Below are 26,203 nucleotides of genomic sequence, written 5' to 3'. Positions count from 1 at the left end.
CTCCTTATTTTACTGACCTAGAGATTGTGTCTTTGAAAAGACACATTAAGGGGAAATGATCCATAAACACATAGGATCTTTATCTTTATGCACATCTCCTTATTTAAAATGCTGTCTGCCACGGTTTACACACACGCAGGACGATGAATGCTACCTAAATTGACTCAGAAAAGTAAGTAGGCCTACAGTACCAATGCGAGGTCAAACTGGTGTGTGTCACAAGCTAGCGTCCGCCGAACCGATGGGAAAAGTGTTCCGTTGCTATGTTTCATTCTACCCTTATAAGATAAAAAATATATATTTATACTCTGAATTATACGTTGAAACATACAGATTATGAAAGCAATTGTTTTGTTAAAACCAGATGAAACCAAACCGCGAAAAATCTAAATGTTGACAACCACCATATGGAAATTAGCCATAGCGACTTCCGACTGATTATGGTAGAGTGCGTCACATATGTTAATGTTCATTTACAAAATAGATTACCAACTACACTTGTGTTACAACAAAATCCATCAGTGAAATTATGATATTCTCATAATGTAATGTTGTACAGTACAGTAGCCAGACAAACGAAAGACAGTTTATTGTGCGTCACATCCGGTGGAATATTCTAGCGGATTCTTCTGTTGGACTTTAAAAGCAGGCGCGCAGAGACGCAGACTGAGATGCTTTTTTACAGGTGAACCACTGAAACGTTATTGGGATGCAACAAACAACCACTTTGTACACATGAAGAAGTAATTATTACAGAAGAGATTCATTTAATACGATTGCTTAGTTCCATTGAAGCCGTGTCAATCATTTGCACTATTTCAGCATCATCTTTAGGTCTTTCCAGGTAAGTCAGACAGTTTAAACTATCCTCAAATCAGTTTATATAGTGCGCAGAATACCGATTGTTGACTTCCATATATAATTATTATAAGCATTTCAGTCAATTCTATTTAGAAAGGCAATGAATTATAGATTTTGTCCCCTAAATGTGTGACGCACTTTGTATAAAATAAATTGCAGCAACCATTTTGTTTTTGTATTTTGAAAATTATTGTATTTTAAAAATACATCTACTGTGAGAATGATGCGTTTAACACCCGAGTTTACACATTTTAGGGGAAACCCTTACAAAAAAAGATTGCAGATTTGAAACTGTAGTAAATGTGCAGTAACTGCAGTCGACGGTGATATTTTGGACGCAGTAATTGCAGTTATACTGCAAAATTACTGCAGTAAAAAAAACGTATGTAGGACGCAGTATTTGCACCATACTGCACTCTGACTGCAATCTTTTTTTGTAAGGTTAGTAAGGAATTTATGTAGTTGCGCGTGGCTATTGTAGTGAAGAAACTGCGTAGTGTGCGCACACAATAGAGATAGGTAGAGGTCTCAACTTGAATATACACATTTTTAGCATGGACATTGCCATTGAGGGCTTCAGCAATTTATAGTCAACTGGATTTTGATTCCTATGGGTTGGGAGCTATCAGCCAGTAGACAGGTTTCCATCAACTCAAGATTATTAGACAAGCAATGTTGTCCAAAAAATAGTTGTAATTGGATATAGGATTAAAACAATATATAATTTTTTTAAAATCCTGTTTTCTCCCCAATTTCATGATATCCAATTAGTTAGTCTTGTCTCATCCCTGCAACTCTCGAACGGACTCAGGAGAGGTGAAGGTCGAGAGCCGTGAATCCTCCGAAACACAACCCAACCACGGCTCTCAACCTTTGCTTCTTGACACGATGCCCAATTAACCCGGAAGCCAGCCGGCAGAAATTCCGTGCGCCTGGCGACCGTGTCAGTGTGCACTGCGCCCGGTCTGCCACAGGAGTCGCTAGTGCGTGATGGGAGAAGGACATTCCTGCCGGCCAAACCCTCCCCTAACCGGACGGGCGACGCTGGGCCAATTGTGCGCCGCCCCATGGGTCTCCCGGTTGCGGCTGGCTGCGACAGTAGGATACATTTTCCAAAGATAAATATTTTTATCCGTTAGAGTGGATTTCTTTTTGTGACACTTTTTTTATTGCGACAAGTGAATGAAACTGTTTTTATAAAACATGATGATTAGCCAAATAATTTAGAAGTTACAAGAGGTGCGTGATGTCACAAAGCTCCACTCGACATTTTAATTCTAAGTGTCTTCTGCTTGTAAACTCTATTTTTGTTTCAAATATTTTTTTATCGAACACACACTCGAATAGTGTATAGGTATACAAGACAGGTATACAATTCTTATCTAAATGTAAAAGAGCAGACCGGAATAAGACCCAGAGTTCTGGGTACAAAACAAATAATACAGAACACGGCATATTGTAATCTCTATTTTTCAACTATAAAAATAAAGTTTATTTGCAGGGCAAGGATTGTCCTGACTTTCAACAATGTGTGAATTGCTTCACCTTGCTTTTCTGGTTGGCTCGCAAGTTTCACCATGGCACGTACTGTGACGACACGTTGACATATGAGTATTATTAGAATGTCAAATATTAGTCAATTATTGCATTCTATCCTTGTGGGCTACCTGAGACATGACACCGATAGGTTGGGAGGGCATACAAGCTGTCGACAATTTTATTAATGCGCCATTTGCCTAAATGGGTACTGGAAACACTTCAACCACTACATTTCTATTTTACACAAAATATAATAGCATAATATAAAGTTAGGCTCCTGGAAGACAAAAACACCACCACATTGTTCTCTCATGTGTCCAAAACTCAACTAAAATTAAATATCCTGAAATAGTTGGATCCACAGCCACATATGGAGATTGCATGGGCAGCGACATTGAGACAAAGATGAGACCTCTATCCATCTCTATGGCGCACACCCACTGGCTCAACCAATAGGGTCAATCAATAGCATAGGTGAGCAGCACTGAGTGCCTTGTGATCCATGGCATTGTAGCGAAATAATCTAGTACTTTAAGTGTGTAGGATCTTGTAGTACATTTATCATGTAGTTAATGAACTAGAATTATTGCTTTTGAAATAGATTTTCCTTGAAAATGACAATCTTATATATATATATATATATATATGACTAGATAGTGCTGGTATAGCATGCAACTAGGCTGACTAGGCTACCATGAGCCTAATGTCATTTATTCATTTTTGTGGAAAAAAATTAACTTCAGACATGCATTGCAATTTCCAAGATATTGATGGGTGATTAAGGTACTGCAGGCATACAGTGTTCATTTACGCCTGACAAGAGTCCATTCCGAGAATGATTAGAAGATCGCTCGGTCAATTATCAACTGCAGAGGATTAAACCAGTAGTGCTAATTGTTTTGTAGCATACCATCATTGACAAATAGACATGGCTTAAAACCTCAAGCTCTAAATAAGACATGATTTACGTGAGCCATTAGCTATTGTAGCAGTGGTTTTTCTGTTTGTTGTTATGAAGTTGATCATGACATTAAGACTGATAGATGGCCAAATGAAAATAAAGTCATTATCGTTGAAGATCAATCAGTCGGACATTCCTGGACACAGTATGATGGCCTTCCTTCAGTGTGTAACTTAACTTGTATGGTGAGTCAATGAATAATGCAGTATAATATTGGTCTGAAACGCATGATCATTTGCTATTAAAGAAAAATAATAATTGAGTGTTATGTTTCGAGGTGATATTATTTGAATGTACCGATTGTCCGTCTTTCAAATAAACAGTGGGCCGGAACTAGAAAGAACAGTTTTAGGCTACTGGAATTCTTGCAGTTTAAAAAATGTATCCTGCCCAATGGGGCAACATCAGAGCAGTCTCAATTTGCCCAACTGCTCTTCATCATGCCCTGCCAATAGAGCAACTTTTAATGTCAATCCAACTCTTGCATAAGTCAAGTGGATGGGCCAGTTACCTGGCCACACAAGTCTAGTCGTGGACTGAAAATGATATTTTAAGCTTTTCATTAAGTATGCTTTTCAGTCCAGAACTAGGTTTAATCTGTTTCTGGGTAACAGTCTCTAAATGTAGACTGTTTTCTAGCTGCTGTGCTGTGGGCAGACTGACGCAGAGAGAATCATGATTCTGCTGACTCCATCCTCTGGTAAGTGCTTATTGCTGGATGCCCCTGGACACATGTGCATGACATGGTTGTGATTTTCTGTGTCAACACTAGAGCCAAGGCCTGGTAAGAATCATGCAAAGCCGGTGTAGTTTATTATATATATATATTTTTCACAACTCAGATCAGTTTTTTTTCTTCTTGCACTTATACTAGCTTAGTTATATAGCAAGTTGTCAACTATTAAATTGTAGAGTGGATAATACATAGTTACTCATCAAAATTAAATCTATAATCAAATGTTAATGCAGTTTGTATGTGATTAGGTAGAATGTAATGCTACGATAATATCTTGTTTTTGTTATTATTTTTCATCATTTTTGTAATATTAAATTAATAGGAAATTATTTCTCAGTTAAAAGTGTGAGCATGATGTTTTTTTAAATGTACATATTCCATAATTTCCCAGTTGTGAAATTTGCCCCCCCATGCTCGTCTTAATAGGCAGACATCCTGGGCCTGTATTCACAGAGCGTCTCAGAGTAGGTCCCCACTGTCTCTTATTGCTTATGATCTAAAAGGCAAAACTGATCCTAGATCGGGAATTCTACTCTGAGACACTGTGACTATAAGCCCAGAAATATATAAACTTAAAAGTGTGAATGTATCTGGCTCTGGCTTGATACTTGGTGGTATTTACCAGTGGTGAGACAGTATTGACTGGCCGGATTAGGGATCAGACCTGACGTATCCTTTCCATTGAGTTATGAAAAACAAGTTGGCAATTTTTTTTTTTTTTTCCGGGAGAGCTGCTAACTGGGTCAATATTTCAATATTTTTCAATATTTGTTGACATTCTAGGCAAACAGACAAAGATTAGCAGATAAATGTATCTGCTTATTGATTCGCCATAGTTTACTATTTGGGGTTTTCTGGTTAGGTTGTCGAAAGCCAAGTAATGTAAAATGTAAATCAGAAATGAGAAGCATGCTTGTCAAGTGAACTTCTTAAAAGTTGTTGTTGGCTTGTGCTATGTCTCATACACTGTTTTCTTTCAGATGAAGAGTCTCTTGAACTCGACTGGCTTTGGAATCACACGAAGTTCTGTGTGCAAAACAGAATAGTAGGAACATGACTTTAACCCTTTTTCACGTACAGACGTTAGTTTGTTAGACTCTTAGTTTTAAAAAGGGTTGCTATGGTAACTTTTTTTATTTCTGTTTATTTTATGTAGAGGTATATGGGTCTTTGTCGGCAGAGAATAATCTCTTGGCTACTTTTATCACCTCGGCTTATTAACTTCTGTGTGAAATCCAAACTCCATAGCGAAGCCACAGACACTCAAGAACAAAGATCCTTTGTTTGCCTTCTTTGAAAACCCTCAGCATTGCAAGGACAAAAAACAGCCCTGGCCATAGTGAAGTACCTAGCGTCACTGGACCGTCCTGCTTTCTAAGTAAGATAACCTATCTATGATGCCTTTTTAATGCTTCAAGATTCTGGCATCATTAATTCAATGAAAGTCCAATTAAATTGCCCTTACACTCTTCGATTACTTTAATAACCATAATGGTGGAATTACACAGTATGACACTCATAGGAACTCTGATATAGCAATACTTGGCTTTCACATAACAAATGTATAAGGAAATTATGTAATTACTATGACATTTCCACAAAATGCAAACTATGGAAGAAAGAAAAAAAAAACTGAACAAGCAAACTGCAATTGAATCTTTTTAAAAGCTACCCATCCATGTGAATGTTGCTGTCATGTCCTTTGTCATTGTTCCAGGTCACTGTTTTGCCAGTCGACTAGCCTAATGAATCAACAGCCCAGTAGACTCATTATCTCAGGGTTGCACTATAGTACTATTTGTGGACAGTCCCATTACAATAGTATAGTACCATGTGTGGACAGTCACTTACTCTCTCCCCACCAGCCCGTCTCAGCTATACATGCACTATATATTTGCTGAATAAGTATTCCGTGTGGCAATGACTATGAGAAAATTAACACTACCAAATGATGGTTACTGTACATACTGTGGCAGCCCCTTTTCTGAAAAGTGGATTAGTCTATCGAATGGTGGGTCTCCAATAAACTTACATACTACTTGGTAAGTGCTACTACTTTTTATTAGCTACATGAATCAATCTTGCATAGGTTTGTAAATAATGTACAATTTGTATATAAAAAATGAAGTTTCTTTGCAAATGTTCATTCTTTGATAACAAATACATTATTTAATACTGTGTAACAACTATAATTTTTTTTTGAAGCACAACCTAAACCACTTGTGAATTTTATTTAGGTTCTCGCCTATACTTGAAATCTGCTGGTTACTAGTACTACTGTAGGTTGGATGCTGCACAGTAGGTTGGGTGCATGAGGTTTGACTTTTTCCCTTTTAATTTGCATTCATCTTTTTTCATATCTTGGTACAGCTTCTGATTCTGTCCTGGTCTTGAGGGGCCACAAGTAGCAAGCCAAACACGTTAAAGCTGATAATTGGCAAAGAAAATATTGGTTAAAGCAATGATTATCTTTTGCGTGTTTGGTTTGTTTGACATGTCCGTTTAAACAGGATTTACATACTGTACAGCAGTTTAGGTATGTCCATCAGATATGATATGGTCCTATCGTATCTGTAGTGTTTTAGCTACAATCCTCTTAAGAGCAGCTAAGTGAATCTAACATAGACCACCAGCTAATAGCAATCACTGTCCTCACTGTTCTCAGGTTTCTTCCAGCGTACCAATAAGCTATTTCTAAGCGAGCAGGCCACGGGTGTCCAGCTCAAGGAGTTTGTACGCAAAAATGCAGCCAATGCTCTGTCTATGGCCAACATGCTCATGGGCATGGCCTCTATTCTCTGCAGCCTGAACGGGTGAGTGAACACAGCATACAGTATCTGATTTTTTTTTTTGACAAAACCATACTATAGCTAACAGACAGTGGCAGTGTTATGTTATTATAGCATACATCTTTGTTGTATCTGTGAGGCTTTTCTTTTTTTTGAATGTCCTGTTGACTGTTGACACAAGCGCATGTCCTGCCAAAAAAAAAGGCTGCGCTGTTGAGGGAAGCCAGATGAACGCAAGCAGCTTATCAAGGTCAGGTCGTCTGACCGTCGGCTCTAAGACATACAGCACACATCAACCACCACCCTTAAAGCATTGGTGGTGTTAAATGATATACTGTTTCTGAAGTGTCTATGGCACGAAAAGCCGTCAGTAAGTAGAAGATACCGTTTATGATATTTTCTGTCAACAAAGCTGCCCTAAATGCAATTTTAGGATCCTACGTCAACTGTATGTCACTCCTGTGTCTAGGTATAGAATTAACCCTAATTTGTGCAGTCTGTAATAGTTTCAGGTTTTCGTTCATTGTTTCTGGAATTGGCCTTCCATAGAAAAATGTGGTCATAGGTTCTACAGGAGATGGATAAAGTTTATTTGAATGCTCTCCCCAGCTGCGTGCAAAGTCTTGTATACTGGGAACAAGGGATGAGGATTTGACACTTAACTACAAATGTATTCTTCTGCTGTGGCCATCTAATAAGGCTCCCTCAAGAAGTCAATGGGAACAAAGGATCATCGATTTAATTCCCAATGAGGCTTTCTCTACAGAATTTCTTTAAGATGTGGAACCCCTTTTTGAATTAACTTGGCCAAAACAAAGCCCACATTTAATTTCAGGACTGCCTAGCCTGGTGCGATTTCCATTACTTGAAAGTTCTCCTACTCTGCAGTGCATTCGGGAAGTATTCAAATCCATTGACATTATCAAAATGTTGTTACGTTAGAGCCTTATTCTAAAATTGATCAAATAAAATTTTCCCTCATCAATCTACACACAATACCCCATAATGACAAAGCAAAAACAGTTTTTTTTTTGCAAAAGTATTCAAAATAAAAAATGATCACATTTTACTTAAATATTTACATAAGAATTCAGACCCTTTACTCACTACTTTGTTGTCGTGGCTGGGCCACTCAAGAACATGTAGAGGCTTGTACCGAAGTACTCTTAGGGTCATTGTCCTGTTCGAAGGTAAGCCTTTGCCTCAGTCTCAGGTCCTGAGCTCTCTGGAGTGAAGATCTCTCTGTACTTTGCTTCGTTCATCTTTCCCTCGATCCTGACTAGTCTCTCAGTCCCTGCCGAGGAAAAACATCCCCACAGAATGATGCTGCCACTTCCATGCTTCACCGTAGGGATGGTGCCAGGTTTCCTCCAGACCTGATGCTTGGCATTGCCCAAATAGTACAATCTCCACAGAGGAACTCTGGGGCTCTGTCAGAGTGATCATCGGGTTTTTGATCATCTCCCTGACCAAGGCCTTTCTCCCCGATTGCTAAGTTTGGCCGGGCGGCCAGCTCGAGGAAGACTATCAATAGAAACCGGATGCACCTGATCTGAATTTCGAGTCTCATAGCACAGGGTCTGAATAGTTATGTAAGTAAGGTTTTTCGATTTTGTTTTTTAAAATAAGTTAGCAAATTCTAAAACCGGGTTTTCACTTTGTCATTATGGATTATTGTGTGTAGATTTGAGGTGAGAAAATATTTTATCCATTTTAGAATAAGGATGTAACGTGTCAATGTGGAAAGTCAAGGGGTCTGAATACTTTCCGAATGCACCGTATGTCAGCTTTTTAAAACGTTTTACACATACTTGACCTCTGTGATTGTGTCGTCTGGTGCTTGTATGTCTATGATCTGCATAAATTCAATCCATTTTTGACAGCACCCCGTTGACTTTGCCAAAACCTTCCATACATATTTGGCCATTGTAGGAAATGGAAAATATACACGTTTTGAGATATAATTTTTTTTTTAAACGCTTACAAACAGGGTTGTCTGGATAACAAAAATAAATTTCTAGTGTATATATATATTTTTTTCTCTTTAACATAAATTAGCAAAAAATGTATGAAATAAATAATCAAATAGTTTGACCACACTGTAAGCTTTGACATTATATGAAACTCAACCATTGCTCTTTTCCAGTGATGAAGACATGGATGTGTCATGGTATGGTGGGGGTATGCAAAATGGGTCAACTTTGAGCACCTTTTATCTCCTGTATTTTTGCATTCAGGGAAAAATAAACTTAAGGACCACTTCTTCCATGGACAAACGTGTATGGAAAGTTGTTTAAATCAAAAGTGATGCTGTCAAATGGAGTCTTTTTTTATTGTTTATTCTGTCTGTTCATCTTGTTTATCTATTTCTGTATCAAAGTTATGCTCTTTATTCCCCTTTGTTTATTGTTTTTTAGCCTTGTTTTATTGTAGTTTTATTGTAGTTTTATTGTAGTTAATCCAAGTTAATCCAAAACTAAAAAGCAGCCCTTGGTGTGATTGCCATAAGTACAGTGGTAATAAACAAGTAATCCATAGGTTACTGTGTAATTACAGTTGTATCATGTAGTGTCTTAGTATTGTCATTTCTATTTTGTAAAACTGCAACCCAACATTTTACCCTTCTTTTGCAGCCACCAACATGCAGCCTGCTGGCTGGTCCTGATTGGCTACCTGCTGGATTTGGCAGATGGGGCAGTTGCCAGGCGACTTGATGCATGCTCACCACTTGGTGAGTGGAGTGGTGTCCAATACCTCTAGCCGGGGCTAAACTTCAACTGAGACACTGATGATTCACTAGCCTGAAACATGTAGTTATGAGCGGGAAAGACACCACACACAGGATCAGGCTAGTGATGCACACAACCCAGCCATCTACTACTGGCGCTGGTCATTATAGCTGATGGATCAAATGGCCTAAATGGGCAACGGCTACGACCTTAAAAGACAAAAAAAAGATGCCATGTATAATTCAGAAGATCATTTACCAACCTCCAGTGCATTCGGAAAGTATTCAGACCCCTTGATTCCCCCTTCCCCCACCTCATTTTGTTACTTTACAGCCTTATTCTAAAATGAATTAAATACATTTGTTCCTCATCAATATGCACACAATACTGACATAATGACAAAGCGAAAACAGGTTTAGACATTTTTGCAGATTTATTAAAAATAAAAAACAGAAACCTTATGTAAATAAGTATGCAGACCCTTTGAGACTCAAAATTGAGCACAGGTGCATCCTGTTTCTATTGATCATCCTGTACATAATTTGGAAAGGCACACACCTGTCTAAGGTCCCACCGTTGACAGCCATGTCAGCAAAAACCAAGCCATGGGGTCGAAGGAATTGTCCGTAGAGCTCCGAGACAGGATTGTGTCGAGGCACAGATCTGGGGAAGGGTACCAAATCATTTCGGCAGCATTGAAGGTCCCCAAGAACACAGTGGCCTTCATCATTCTTAAATGGAAGAATTTTGGAACCACCAAGATTCTTCCTAGAGCTGGCCGCCCTGCCAAACTTAGCAATTGGGGGGGAAGGGCCTTAGTCAGGAAGGTGACCAAGAACCCGATGGGCACTCTGACAGAGCTCCAGAGTTCCTCTGTGGAGATTGAACTATTTGGCCTGAATGCCAAGCGTCTGGAGGAAACCTGGCACCACTCCTACGGTGAAGCATGGCGGCGGGAGCATCATGCTGTGGGGATGTTTTTCAGCGGCAGGGACTGGGAGACTAGTCAGGATCGAGGGAAAGATGAACGTTGCAATGTACAGAGATCTTCGCTTCAGAGCACTCAGGACCCCAGACTGGGCGAAGGTTTTACCTTCCAACAGGACAACGACCCTAAGCACACAGCCAAAATAAACGTAGGAGTGGCTTTGGAACATGTCTCTGAATTTCTTTGAGTGGCCCAGCCACAGCACAGACTTGAACCCGATCAAACATCTCTGGAGAGACCTGAAAATGGCTGTTCAGCAACATTCCCCATCCAACCTGACAGAGCTTGAGAGGATCTGCAGAGAAGAATTTGAGAATCTCCCAAAATACAGGTGTGCCAAACTTGTAGCATCATACCCAAGAAGACTTGAGGCTGTAATGACTGCCAAAGTTGCTTCAACAAAGAACTAAGTTAAGGGTCTGAATGCTTATGTAAATGTGATCTCATTTTTTCCACAACAAAAACATTTTATTAGCTAAAAAATCTGTTTTTGCTTTGCATTATGAGGTATTGTATGTAGATTGCGGAAGGAAAAACTATTCAATCAATTTTAGAATAAGGCTGTAATGTAACAAAGGTCAAGGGGTCTGAATACTTTCCAAATGCACTGTATATGCATATTTTAGAGGTAGAACCCAATCAGCATAAACAAAAAAGGTGCTATCCAGAACCTTAAAATGTTATTTGGCTATCCCCATAGTAGAACCCTTAGAAGAACCCTTTTGGTTCCATGTAAAACTGTTGGGTTTCCACAGAGGGGTCTACATGGAACCCAAAATATTTTGTTTTACCTGGAACCAAAAAGGGTTCTCCTATGGGACAGTAGGTTGCATACTGCAACAAGTTTGTACCAAACTGGTTTTCCTTACAAAGACCCTATTAAAAACATTCATTAATGTATGGGAGAATCCAAAGGGAACTTGAGTGATAGCAAACCACAGAAAAACGAATCTCGTTGCAGTAAGTGTACTTGCTGTCATTTAGCTTTGCTGATCAGCTTCTATCTCTGTAGGTAGATCAGTAAATGATCTTCTCTGCATTGCACTGGTTCCATGTCTTTGACTTCTGTCTGCCGTAGACTGTGTATTATTAGGAAATAGCCTAGCTAATGATTCAATTAAAAAAAAAAAGTTGTAATTTTTTATTTTTTTAAAGCAAACTCCTATTGTACACGACACATCATATTCTCAAGTGATCATAACGGGATATGACGTAATAAAAAGGCACATACAGGTGGCTTTATACATAACGACCTCCTGTGTGCAGATAGTCACGTCTACACTGCCATGGATCCCACGGCTGCCTGAAATAGCTCCCAGCAGGTGCACCACAATGCATCGTCACCCGGATATTTCAGGGGCTTTGTGTTCCAACAGTGTTTTTCTGCATGACTTTGCAGGTGGGTGTTGTTGTGGCTCCGTTTTTGTGTCAGTTGAACTTTCACTTTCCGACTAAGCAGTCTGCTTCGGGGGGCTCATGCTCCAATTGTCTGTTTTTATCCCAATGCTTTCGGCACTCAACATATCTGAAATTGCTGAAATTGTTGACCCCTGTGCTGTGGAATTCCATCTCGTTCATTGAAGCTGGGGTCAGAATCACCTCCTGCTCGTCTCTCGGTGACAACATGCTCCCTGCTCTGGGGGGACAAGCAGACTGGCATTCGGGAATGTTGTTTACAAAGGAAAGTGGCAGGCCTGTTATGCTGACACCGACATTTCCACTACAGATGACCCCTTTTTACATAAACACAAATGCGCACACAGGAAAGGGAGAAGTAGACCATTGGCATCAACGAGATTTAGATCGACTTGTTTTGTCTTATGTTAGCAGTGAACTAACCTCACAGCAGTAGCATGTGGACATTAATCTGACGTGTGAGACAAGTCATGAGACAAATGTATAACTGGTCACTTCCTGTCGTTCTGTCTGGTTCAGGTGCTAAACTGGATGATTTTGCAGATTTCACAACCTTTGGGATTGCAACATCATTGCTCCTGAGGACACATGCCTTAATGGACAACATCCTGTGCATGTGCTACGTCCTGTCTGTGTTTGTCCGCCTCTGCTTCTTCTCCAGCGGTAAGTGAAGCAAGGAAACATGAAATGCCAGGATAATGGCATGATCAATTTCAGTCTTCGTGTATTTATCATTCAAAGTCTAGGCTGAATAAAGACTGAATAATATGTCAGATTCGGTCTTCATTTAGGTCCCGTCTCTCTTTCTGTGGTTATTCATCTCCAGGCATCCCCTTCATGTACCGTGGCCTGCCATGTATCTACTCTTCCGCCATCCTGGCCTGTCTCTCCCTGCTGACCGGAGGTAACATGGTGATCCTGCGGGTCACTGCTGTGGCCATGATCCTCTTCATGGTCAACCAGGGCTTCTACCCTCACGACAGGGTCCTGGAGTCACAGGCCTGGAAGAAGGTGGTCTACGCTGGAGGTAATACACCAGACGCGGTGTTTCTTGGTCCAGGGGACAAAGGAGTGCACTATTTAGTGTTTGCCCGAGCACTACACATCTGATTCAATGAATCAAAGGGTTGATGATGAGTGGAATCAAATGTGTAGTGCTAGCCTCGTACAACCAAGCCTGATCTCGCAAGCATGCATGAATAATTTGCTGCGCGGATCGTTTATATAAGCTCGCCGGATCAGGCTGGTTACACGGGGCGAGTGTAGTGCTACGGCAAAGACGGAATGGTTCACCTCTTTGGGTCCCCGGGACCAGGGTTAACAAACTGCACTAGTAGAATAGGTAGTAGGGAGATGCTGAATTAGCTCTTGAAAATGTAGAATTCAAGTTAGAAACACACAAAAAAAAAGCTGAGGCTGCACGTTCAAATCGACGGCCCTCTTCCGCCCCCCTGTCCTGCCAACCTCTGGAAGCCTCTTCCCCAGAACAACTGTATCACGTTCTGCACTTTGTGCTACTTTACCTTTTTTTGGTTTATGTTTTTTTTTTTTTTCGTAGCTGCTGTTCATTTTCTCTCTTTTTTCCACGTTTCTCACGACACCATCGTGAATTATTATTCTTCACGTTTTACTGGTGAAACACCCATGCAGCATCTGCATGCCAACCATTTTCATGGGAAAATGCATTTAGATATTTTTGAATTATGTACAGTGTTTTAGAACAACCTTTAAAGCAGATGTTAAACTGTCTTATCTGGGTTTTGTTTCAATCAAAGCACATATTTTGCGAAAATCTCTTATTTTTAATTTTTAAATGAGGTGGATGTTTTTGTCTTAGTGACATTATACTATTATATTCAGTTATGTTATGTAGAACACTAATGAATCATTATGTGATCTTGCAGATATTGATTCAGCTTTATTAAATGAGCACTGTTCTCCATTATTATAGTTTTCTGTTTCTATATTAGATTTTTGATGGAAACATCTGTTTTTTGTTTTTTAAATGTATTCAGTTAAGTTTGTTCATTTTCTGACTTGATTTACGAGGTTTTTATTCAGTTTTAGTTTGATTAAAAACATTCGTATTTTATATTATTCTGTTTTTTGTTGTTAGGGACAGAAAGTAGCCTGCATGGGAGGCTTAGCAGCCATGTTTGCATTGTAGGATCTAGTTCTTCCCCGTTAGCTAGTAGACTCGGAAATCCCAGAGTTTGGGTAGGCAGGCAAGAGCCTGAAAAATCAAACACTTTCTGTAGCCTGTAGAAAGATGTTGCGATTTGAGAAACGTTTTCAGGCAAAACCTTTGCAGTGGTTTTTAGAGGATGCAAACTAGCCACTTGCGAAATGCACCCATTAAAAATAACTTCTGATCTCCTCCTTGCTAGTTAGCTAGCTACTATGTTGTGTCCGGCGAGGATGTTGACGCTAGGCCGTGACATCAGGCAGTTCAATAGAGATCATTACATGGAAATAACACATTTTTGCATGAACATTGCCATTGAGGGCTTCCACCATTTTAAAGTAGTCAATTGGGTGAGACTTCCTATGGGTTAAGGTAGGATCACATAATTCCATTTTGTTCATCAGGAGGGATCAGACAATGAATTATACTTGTGAGCAAACATTCCATAACTTGAGGTGGCAGTAAATCGCCAACATTTCCTTTATGCTTGTTCAAACAACACATTTCCAGGTGGCCATATGCACCCTTTCAGTTTGTTTAACAACGCATAGAAGTATTAGAAAAAGAAAATGGACTACTTCAAAATGGAGATGGCCTCAATGGAGCTGTCCGTGCTCCCACAGACTCCATTTCCCCCAGCCTCTGACGAATTGTCTGCTTTCAGAGCGCCTCAGAGAGACTTTACTGGAAGCCTATGGCAGGAGCGGATGATTTCTGTCCACCACCATCTAGCGCAACCCGTAGAACCTTCCCCTAAGTGTGCTGCATCCAGGAGCCAGTATTGTTTCTGTGTGCAACAAAGAGAACCCTCTGAATCAGAACTCGGTGAGCTTGTGCAATATGGAAATACACTGCCTATTCACAGCTGCTTTTGTAGTATCTGCTAAGAAGAGTTTGACACTTCACAAACAGCCAGTGGCAAGCCAGCTCCCACATAGATGGGTCCAACAATCTCCTCCAGTTCTTTATAGTAGTTGTAGCGTTCTACGTCATTGCCATTGGTATAAAAAATATTGTGTGTTCACTTTTTACTGGGATAGTGTTCTGCACAACGACATACTGTACATCATTCTGCCTCTGATGGCATCTTTACTTTTTCTATTTGAAAACAGTGTACATCACGTTACAGGATGGCTAGCACGTTACGCTGGCTAGCTATTAGCATGAACGGTGATGTTTAGAAGCTGTGGCGATATGTTCCTACTACCTCGGGTTCTGGGAAGTTATTTCAGCATAATTAATTTTACCGACCCAATAAGATCCCACCTTGTCTTGCCTAATTTTGTTTTATCGACAATTGGAAAGTTTACCGAAACGTTTTCTGTTTCAGTCAGTCCTGTCATGTTTTTGTATTTTTATAGGCATGCACTTTATTGGCATAAAAAGGTTTGATGGAAACATGGTTAATAACCAAAGGCGCGTCAATTCAAGTGCTGCACATATGGTACAATGTGTGTGTGTGGGGGTAAATTCAATTGTTGTTTATAGTTACAACAGACAATGATTGTTTATAGTTACAACAATTTGAAGTTTCTACACCAGACAAAGACACCCAATCGTGTGTGTGGGTCGAGTGAGAACAGGAGGAAGGGAAGCGGAGCAGAGGGAGCAATGGCTACATAAAAACAAATAAGCGGTGTAAAGTATTGAATCCCGCACATGTGCAGACGGTCCGGTTGTTTACCTATTGGGAAGTGGCATCCAGAGAATTTAGTCCACACAGCTACTCTGTAAAACAAAAAAAACCTGTTCTGGGATAGTTAATATAGCACCTTTTTTTTTAGAGATGTTTAAACAATTCTTCAAAAAATGGATGTTTGGTCCTGTGAAGTCTATTGGAATGTTGATACCAGGGGCCTCATTTGTAAAGGTGAGTATGTATAAACAACATGTACCCCAAAATGTGCATGCACCAGTTTTCCCACTTTAAAACTGATCTTGATGCGAGTGTCTTCTAGTGGTTGTACTATTGTATTGCAAGTAGAACTAAGTATTTTTTTATTTTTTTCAAACGGGGGATATTATGACGCTTATTCATAATCACAAGATGCAGCCATTTGCCGTTAGTGAGAAGAGCAAAAATATTTGTCTCAAATAATTCGATTTAGGAATCTATTTACTATTTTATTTTATTTTCATGACCATTGCAGAATAAATTGATAAATCAGAGCCATGCTATATTTGTGTGCTCGAGACCGAGCGTTACAACTCGGACTGGAAAACACCCTCCATTCACCTTTTATGGCAACAAAAACGCCCTCATTTGCTGTATGATTTGGAGATGTTGGTACTTGGCCATCTCTGTTTCTTAAAGAAATCAGAATAGCAAATTAGATCACATTTCTGGAGAAATGTGGGTAGGATGTTTTAATCTTTCGCAGTAACTTTTCACCACAAAAAAAATGCATGCCACCTATAGCGAGTGCCAAATACTGTCCGTGCATTCTGCAAGATTTGTCTATTGAAGAATTTAAAAGTAAATGTGGCCTACCGCCGTCTATGCAAAATATTCTTGTTCAATATTTTGTTTGTCAATACATGATTGTGTATCTATATCCTGCCTTGGTACACGCTATTATGTTGAGCTCCTATTGCACAGCAATACTAGCTACACATACTTACGTAGGTTACTGGTCTATTTACTTTCGCGCATGGTTGGCTATTGAATGAGCGGTGGATAAATGGTAGCGTAATATTGTGTGGAGGGAATAGACGAGTTGTGTCAGAAAATGAGCAACATGGCCTACAATATGATTGTGATTTAGGCCTATGTGGGCATAATAAATGTATTAGGTGACATGCTGCTATACGATCTTCTTATCAACTGCAAATGCATCCATTTTGTCATTAGGCTACTTTTTATTAGCCTACCATTATTATAATTCCTGTGCAAACACTTACATCTCCCGAAAAATAACTATATTTGCTTGCAATACAAAAGATTTTCACACTTTCCCGTCAAGTTCAACATTTCTAAATACCAACCTTTGTGGGTAAACTTGTGCAAGCAAAGTAGGCTTTTTATGCTCACGCACCTTTGATAAATGAGGCCGCAGGTACTTTAAACATGTGAGCAGTAATACGAATACTCCATTCAGAATAAGTTCTTACTTGAAGGGCAGTTCCGCCAATTTTCAACTTCATTTTCATTATCTTCTGCACAATACAAATGTCTACATATGTGGGAAATTAAGTAAAGGTCTACCCAATGACATCATTAAAAGTTAAAGCACTGATTATAAAACACTAACCCTAATCCACTATGACTTGGAGAGCAAGAAAATACCTTCCCTCTGGCTAGAAACTCGTTGCAGGTTTTAAAAAATCCCATTATTTATTTGTGTAAAAAAAAAAAATGTAATCATCCTATTTTGTGAAGTCGCATAGGAGCATTTAGTCCTAAAACAATCTTTTTAACCACAGATCAATGCTGTAGAAACTCTGCTTTCGCGTATGTAGACACTGGTTTGGTACTGGGGATAATGAATATGATGATGAAAAGTGGTGGCATTTGCCTTTTTTAAATCGAAATGAAAGCTTTCTAAAATGGTTTCAGATCACAATAATCCAGCCATGAAAAAAGGTAGGCTATTCATTAGGTAGACGACTCATCTCATTTGTTTTTCCTGTTTTGTTTTGCAGGAGTTGTCATGGTGTTCTGTTCCTCTTTCTCTCCGGCATGTGTGTACTACCTGTTGTGGTCTGTCTCCTACATTTTGTTCCCAACATCTCTTTGGAGTTGCAAAGTGTAGTAGGAGTTAAAGGCCTTGCTCCAAACTCACACATGGCTTGTCAACAGGCCGTCCGCCGGGGTTAACTAAAGCTCCCAGACTGCTGCTGCTAGCTATCCACAGCGGATCGAAAAAGGACGTAAGAGGACGTTTTAATGTTTTTGTAAGATTTAACTGCCTTTTTCATCATGACCACTTGATGGATAATGTAATGTACCTTAGCCATTTTGTTTTTGATTAATACAGTGTTTGAATGTCTAGTTATGTTTTTACAATACAATGGCAGAATTGTACTGTACTGTCTTGTGTGTACTGTGTGCATAATTGTGCTTGAGATTACTCCAACTATTATGAAGTATTTTCAGTAATTAATAGTCATTTGAGACTAACTGTAAACATGGTAGATTCAAACTTATTGCATGCTCCCAATTTGTAATACATATTTAATTCAAAATATTTTATTTTCATCATATTGCAGATACAAAAGAAGTCCATTGTATAATTAAGCAATAAGGCCAGAGGAGGTGTGGTATATGGCCAATATACCATTGCTAAGATCTGTTCTTAAGCACGATGCAACACAGAGTGCCTGGATACAGCCATTAGCCATGGTATATTGGCCATATACCACAAACCCGCAAGGTGCCTTATTGCTATTATAAACTGGTTACCAATGTAATTAGAAGAGTAAAAAGTAATTTTGTCATACCCATGGAATAGTTAAGTGATAATGTCCGAGAAGCCGGTGTTTGGAGGATATATTGGCACGGGCGTTAGGCCCGAGACAAAGTCGTGGGGCCGGCAAACCATGCCAATTTATCCTCCAAACACCAGCTTCTTGGGCATTATCACTTGTATACAACGGGTTACCAACATATTCAAATAATGATTTACAGATTTTCATAAATTATATTTTGGTGACTTTATTCATTCCATTTACCCCTTCCACGAGATATATAGTCCTGACACAAATCTAGGGTTGCTACCCAGGCCGGCTGGTCATTCGTTCTTTTTATTTTACCTTTATTTAACTAGGCAAGTCAGTTAAGAACAAATTCTTATTTTAAATGACGGCCTAGGAACAGTGGGTTAACTGCCTGTTCAGGGGCAGAACGACTGTTCAGGGGGTTTGAACTTGCAGCCTTCCGGTTACTAGTCCAACGCTCTAACCACTAGGCTACGCTGCCGCCCCAAGTAAGGGTTCTATCGGTTAGGTTGCCAGAGACGCGACCCAGTCGTTTGTTCTAAATGTTCCATTGCCATACTGGCTGGCAACGTTCTAATCCCTTGCTTGCTAGCCAACTACAGCTAATTTACAGTGCAGACAGAATAACAACAAGTAGCTTCATTTTCATTTGTTTTAAGGTGTTTTTTAGTAACATTTAATTTCACCTGGCATAGAAAATTCAGATGAGCTAGCCAACACCACAGCTAACACAATCACTTCAAACTCGAGCTGGAAAGACTGCAAACTAGCTGCACTTTGTTTCGTTTGACCAGTTTTCTATTGATATTTCTTCATATATCCATAAAAATGATGCGGATTCATTTTGACTGGCTGAGAAAAGCTGACTGCCGGTCTCATCCCGACACCTTTATTACTATGGGACAGCTGGAGATCGAATTTGAATATTGAAACAATGTTGCAAATTTCGGAGACAGACAAGCAAGGTTTATACAAATCTCCGCTGTTGAACTAAATGTTAGTCTAAAAGAAATGTGAGATAATGTCTAGATGCTTTTTGTAGAGGAGATCAAGTTTAACTTCCCTGCCTGGTCTGATGAGACAGTGGATTGCGCAGTCAGATGGAACAGCAGTGGTGGAAAAAGTACCCAAATTTCATACTTGAGTAAAAGTAAAGATACCTTTTTTTTAATAGAAAATTATTTGTGTTTAAGCCCAGGCTTTGTTGCAGCCGGCCGCGACAGGGAGGTCCGTGGGGCGACGCACAATTGGCCCTGCGTCCGGGCTCGGGAGGGTTTGGCCGGTAGGGATATCCTTGTCTCATCGCGCACTAGCGACTCCTGTGGCGGGCCGGGCGCAGTGCATGCTGACCAGGTCGCTAGGTGTACGGTGTTTCCTCCGACACATTGGTGTGGCTGGCTTCCGGGTTGAATGCGCGCTGTGTTAAGAAGCAGTGTGGCTTGGTTGGGTTGTGTTTCGGAGGACGCATGGCTCTCGACCTTCATCTCTCCCGAGCCCGTACGGGAGTTGTAGCGATGAGACAAGATAGTAGCTACTAACAATTGAATACCATGAAATTGGGGAGAAAAAGGGGATAAAAAAAGTATTTGTTTAAATATACTTGAATATCTAAAGTATAAATCATATCAAATTGCTCATGCAGTTATTTTAATTTTACGGATAGCCAGGGGCACACTAACACTCAGACATAATTTACAAACGAAGCATATGTGTTTAGTGTGTCTGCCAGATCAGAGGCAGTAGGGATGTCCTCTTGATAAGTGTGTCAATTTGACCATTTTCCAGTCCTGCTAAGCATTCAAAATATAATTAGTACTTTTGAGTGTCAGGGAAATGTACTTTTCATTCCATACATTATTTTATTTAGAAATGCAGTAAAGTAAAAGTTGTCCAATATCAATAGTAAAGTACAGATGCCCCCAAAAAACAACTTAAGTACTTAACACCACTGGAATAGAGTAAATAGGCATTTTAACATCAGATTTAACAGGTGGTAACTTGTGGAATAGACACAGGCTGGAATGCGGTTTTAACCAATCAGCGTCCAGGATTAGACCCACCTGTTGTATAAGGTCTGATATACCATGGCTTTCAGCATTTAGGGCTCAAACCACCCGGTTTGTTTTTTAAATGATGGTCGACAGACTTTGGTTCGTATCTTCTGTTCTACTTAACTCTACCACAGTGATTGTACATAATACATTGTGTGCATATGGGATTGTTAAATATTTTTTTATTTTAACTTCAAAAACCACATTTGTTTTTGAGCATCAAACTGCATTCTTTAATCCTAAATTTGTCCATTTTTTTTGTCCTACTATTGCGACGAGAGATTAGTTTCATTTCATTGGAGGCAAAATGTATTAGTGCTTACGTTCCCACCAGATATTTGAATCACTAGAATTTACAGTGCTATTTTAAAAAGATGTCACGGGCTAGCTATGGTGAATACAATATTGAGCATCCATGTAAGATAACTGGTTCTCGTGTTTAACTCAAAACACAGGAGCAGAATTTTATTCTTAGTAAGGGTTTGACATCTTTCAATTTGATTTACACGAATGGTTAGGTTTTTGTCTCCTGTGAACGTAGCTTTTAATTTGGTATTTGTGCACCTCTGCTTCTGTTTTAGGAGGCTTTGCACTTTCAGTAGTACCAAAAAAATTGCTTTTTACCCAAGGTATATTGAATGTATTTTTTTTAATTTTTTTTTCATAACACTAGTGCCGGCCCGAACTGTGCTGGCTTGGATAATTTCCTTTCCTGCTGTCCTTTCCAGCACTGTTCCAGTAATTATGGTTTATGTGTAACTAGTCCTGCTCATCTTGGCTTGGTTCGGCTCCGCTCAGTAGTGTGAAAATATCTAGATATTCCTGTTCTTGATCCAGTCGGTCGGGCAAGGACTTATTCCATTTCCGCATGACTGGGTGTGTTATGAAAATGGCGGTTTGTGCCTCGCTTTAGGATTTTAGATGTGTGTGTGAGTGATGGAGACAATGTGACGAGTTTGTTTTGAAACATCTTGAGACTGACAACAGCAACTCTACAGTACACCTATAAATGTCACCTCCGTGGTCCAAACTGCTGGTTTGTTAACATCATGGTCAATGGCAAGCAATTTTATGAACAAAATCAACAGCGTAGAGGGAGTGAAGTACACTTAAAGGCCAATTTTGCGTAGCATGATCAGTGACTTCAAGACTTCAACTGTATGACCACAATACATGCCTCATTACTACAGTTCAATGCACAAGAGTGATACTCACCCAATTATAAACCAGTAATCGTCTTATGAAGATCTGTATTTTTTATTCTGTACCTTTTGACAATAAAAAGTGGTGATTTATAATGACTTGCCTGGTTTCATGACAAGATAACATCAAGAACGCTTATTACATCTGTACAATTTCAAAAAATAATTCACTACTGATGGACCAAACATGTGAGGTGAGGAATTGTGACGTGACAATAACATTAGATTTCTTCCTGACATCCATTTTGTGCTGAAATTCTCACTCATCCAAAAATCTCCAGTGTTCTACAACATTTGTACAATCTTTACAATAAGGCTATAGGTTGCATTCGCCATACAATACTTACACACCCTTATGTTAAATCATTTACAACATTTAATCTCGGTTTAACAAAATCTCTCTGGATGTTGATGCCACAGTACACCTGAACCTAGAATAAAACTACAGCCATGCTTTGTAAGGGACCAAATCCTTGCTTTCAGGGGCAGACTGGGACCAGAAATCGGCCCTGGCGTTTATCACACCAGGCCATTTACTTTTGAGCCCCCCCCCCTCACTGGCCAATTTCTAGCTTGTCGCCAGATAATGATAGTTTTGAACAAAAAAAAAGTTAACAAGCTCACTGAGCTAAAAATGGACCAGATGGCTGGTCTGCCCCTGCTTGCTTTTAGCCTCTTCATTCATGAATGTGATGCTTTAGGCTAGATATTTAGAGGAGCACACCTGCCCTCTTGGTGTAGTCAAAGATGTCTATGCCCTCTGGGATGTAGATGTCTAGTGTCAGGTATGTGTCGGACTCCAGAAGCTTGATGATGGCGGAGAACACAGGCCGGTCCTTGAAGCTCCACATCCAGCAGTACTTCATCAGGTCATACCTGAGAGATCTGAATAGCACAGAATGAGAGCCCAATGACATTAAATAGGTGGCTACAACATGGAGGCGGTACACAGCTAACAACAGGCTTTACTTGGCTGTGGAGTGATTGAATATACATTATTTGTTTAATTAGAATATTATACAGACTGTTTTTGGCCAGGGAAGGACAGATTTACAGGGGTCCTCCACTAAAACTGGTCACCCTAAATGTTGTTAGCTTATTGATGAGGTATATTTGCAAAATTACTTTAAATCAGATATGTGCAAGGTAACAGTTAGCCAATGTGATCAATTCATATAGACGTATAGATTCCAAAAGACCATCTCGGGGTGAGAGGAAAACCGCTATCAAGCATGTTGATATTAGAAAAACCAACAAAGGCATGTAGAAATATTTAGTCAGAACGTTAATTAAACAAGCATCTACGTATACTCTAGGCTATGGGGGCAGATTCCCAAACAGATTAAGTCCCAACGCTCACACATCACTCCTGTCGAGTTGGATGCTTCATCCTCTCTGGAACCTGCCATTTGAGAGGGACATCAGCTGTCCCCTGATTGGCCAGCTTGTCATTTTGGCCTGCTGCCATCTTCTTTACCACCAAAAACACTAATCTCTCTGAAAAGTGCTGGAGTGGATCCAAGGACTCCAAATCCCTCTGGAGAACAGGGCAATGTATTTAATCTTATTTAAGTCAGTGGATGACTGGAATTAAATTGACCAATTATTTCTCTCTGAACCTTTTAATTAAATGTATCTGAAAAATGTAATAATGATTTTACATAATATTGGGAATAGAAATATTCAACATAGTTGATTAGTAAGAGCACTGCTGAGTACGATTTCAGCAAAGTAGTTACAGCTAAGGTGAAGTCCCGGCCTTTGTTGTCTTACATTCCTCAGGGTCCATAGGTAATGCAGGAGGTTGCCAGGACTACAGAACCAGGTATATGGGTAGTGGCTCGTACTGGCACCACAGCATCTGGACTGGACCAGGTGGAGATGTTTACACATTGTCCCGTGGAAAAGGGTCCTGTCCACAAACTCTTGCCTCAGGCTGTTTTAAGCCATTTGAAAGGAGATACAGTATACTGCACGTAAGAGATTTCACCAAAGTGTTCAACTTCTCAAAAGGAACAATATCCACTTAACTTGTTTTTCTATTTAATACAGTGGGTATGTTACATTGCATGAGGCTAATGGTGGTCACACCAGATACTGACCAACAGTTACATGTCTGTATTCCCAGTCATGTGAAATCCATAGAATAGGGCAGTGGCAGAAAAAGTACTCAATTGTCATACTTGAGTAAAGGTAAAGATACCTTAATAGTATAGGACTCAAGTAAAAGTCACCCAGTAAAATACTACCGGAGTAAAAGTATTTGGTTTTAAATATACTTAAGTATAAAAAGTAAAAGTATTAACGTCAACTTCCCTTATAATATGTAAATCAGAAAGCACAATTGTATTTAAAAAAAAATGTATTTACTGATAGCCAGGGGCACACCAACACTCAGGAATTATTTGTCTGCCAGATCAGAGGCAGTAGGGATGACCAGGGATGTTATTTTGATAAGTGTGTGAATTGGACCATTTTCAAGTCAAAATGTAATTTTGGGTGTCAGGGAAAATGTATGGAGTAAAAAGTACATTATTGTCTTTAGATATGTAGTGAAGTAGAAGTAGGCAAAGATATAAATAGTTAAGAAAAGTACAGATACCCCAAAAAACTACTTAAGTAGTACTTTAAAGTTATTTAAGTACTTTAGGCAACTAGATTCGGGCCTAATGAATTTATTTCAATTGACTGATTTCCTTATATGAACTGTAACTGTAAAATCTTTGAAATTGTTGAATGTTGTGTTTATATTTTTGTTCAGTGTAGGGGGAGTCTCGGATGGCTGAGGGGCAGCTCAGGGGAACTGGGGGGGGGGATCTTGGATGGTTGGGAGTTTGTTCTAAGGTTTGGGTTCTCGATTTGACTTGGTGGGAGATTTGTTGTGGTGCCCTTGGGCGGGGCGCTTGACCCTGCTTGCCCCTACGATTGCTCTGGATGGGAGCGTCTGCAAGAGGACAATGTAATGTTAACGTTGAGAGGCTTCCCTGCAGGTAGATTGTATGTTTCTTCAACAGAACCACACCACAGCCAGGGGGAACCCAACAGCCAGGTAAATGTAACAATTATACATTCCACAGAGCTGAATGGCACATCTAAACTTTAATCTTAGACTGAGTGTCAGTTTACATAAGGACAAGGTAACATAAAGCTTACAACAGAGAAGGTCTGAGGCATTGTTGCATCAAGTGGCTACCCGGACTATTTGCATTGTGTGCCCCCCCAATCCCTCTTTTTACGCTGCTGCTACTCTGTTTATCATATAAGCATAGTTACTTTAACTATACATTCATGTACATACTACCTCAAATTGGGCCGACAAACCAGTGCTCCTGCACATTGGCTAAGTGGGCTATCTGCATTGTGTCTCGCCACCCACCACCCCTCTTCTACGCTACTGATACTCTCTGTTCATCATATATGCATAGTCACTTTAACCATATCTACATGTACATACTACCTCAATCAGCCTGACTAACCGGTGCCTGTATATAGCCTCACTACTGTTATTTTTCACTGTCTTTTTTACTGTTGTTTTTATTTCTTTACTTACCTATTGTTCACCTAACAACTTTTTGCATTATTGGTTAGAGCCTGTAAGTAAGCATTTCACTGTAACCTGTTGTATTCCTCGCATGTGACAAATAAACTTTGATTTGAAGACACCTGCACATCCATCTATGACACCTGTTTCTTAGCATCTCTCGCATCTCTAGGAAGACAGAATTGAAGCAACTCTGAATTAGTGGGCCATAGAACTACCTGAATAATCACCATAATGGCTAAAATGTTTGGTTGACCAGCAAAAAGCAAAAGGTCTAGGTCTTGTAGGTCTAATAATATGTATTGCAATAATAGGCAGTAACCTAGATGTTATTTGGCAAAGACCACATTACAAAAACCCAAGTACTCAAAACTTTAACTTACGTTTCTTTACAAAGCTCCTGTATTTAATGTATGTGGCAAATATTACAACATAACGACATGGTGTAAACACAATCAGGGGTATTTCATTACACCAATTATTTTGCAAACAGTTTTGTCTGCTGCAAAACGTTTTGCGACAAACCGTTTACTCCAAATGGAAAACAAATTGACTTGGGTCCCGTTCTGTCTGTTTGCCGTCTGATTCTTAAACGGTTAACTGTCCAGTTGCAAGACGTAATGAATAGAACCCGGTCGTTGGCCTTCGTGTCAATTATCTACAATAATTACTCTTCCTCTTAGTGCCACTATCACATGCGTCGGTCTGAACAAACCGTCTTCACTGTTAGTTACCAAGTAAATCTGTAGTTATTAGTGATGGGAATTC

General features: G+C 39.7%; 1 protein-coding gene across 4 annotated transcripts; it reads left to right on the top strand.

Annotated features, from left to right (window-relative positions):
* Window positions 1-443: 443 nt before the first annotated feature.
* On the top strand, window positions 444-21,993 carry LOC135528359 (transmembrane protein 269-like). Of its 4 annotated transcripts, XR_010453545.1 has the most exons (9): window positions 444-685; window positions 823-844; window positions 4,001-4,061; window positions 6,763-6,910; window positions 9,520-9,617; window positions 12,539-12,682; window positions 12,846-13,046; window positions 14,869-15,029; window positions 17,847-17,945. XR_010453545.1 is itself a non-coding variant. In XM_064957382.1 (8 exons), the coding sequence occupies exons 1-8, from the start codon at window positions 672-674 to the stop codon at window positions 17,954-17,956; spliced, it is 798 nt and encodes a 265-aa protein (XP_064813454.1). In that variant the 5' UTR covers window positions 467-671; the 3' UTR covers window positions 17,957-21,993. The 4 variants fall into 4 exon arrangements, 2 of the variants coding, with proteins under 2 accessions (XP_064813454.1, XP_064813455.1); XM_064957382.1 differs by lacking the exon at window positions 14,869-15,029 and having other exon boundaries at window positions 467-685; window positions 17,847-21,993; XM_064957383.1 differs by lacking the exon at window positions 14,869-15,029 and having other exon boundaries at window positions 469-743; window positions 17,847-21,993.
* Window positions 21,994-26,203: the final 4,210 nt, after the last annotated feature.

This window comes from Oncorhynchus masou, chromosome 33, assembly GCF_036934945.1.
Source record: "Oncorhynchus masou masou isolate Uvic2021 chromosome 33, UVic_Omas_1.1, whole genome shotgun sequence".
Taxonomy (NCBI): Eukaryota; Metazoa; Chordata; class Actinopteri; order Salmoniformes; family Salmonidae; genus Oncorhynchus; species Oncorhynchus masou.
Note: the sequence above shows the minus strand (reverse complement) of the source record. Positions and strands in the feature narration are given on the sequence as shown.

Coding starts and splice junctions, on each gene's coding strand:
- LOC135528359 (XM_064957382.1), top strand. Junction 4,062..6,762: donor TCTGCTGACTCCATCCTCTG/GTAAGTGCTTAT, acceptor CACTGTTCTCAG/GTTTCTTCCAGCGTACCAAT. Junction 6,911..9,519: donor ATTCTCTGCAGCCTGAACGG/GTGAGTGAACAC, acceptor CTTCTTTTGCAG/CCACCAACATGCAGCCTGCT.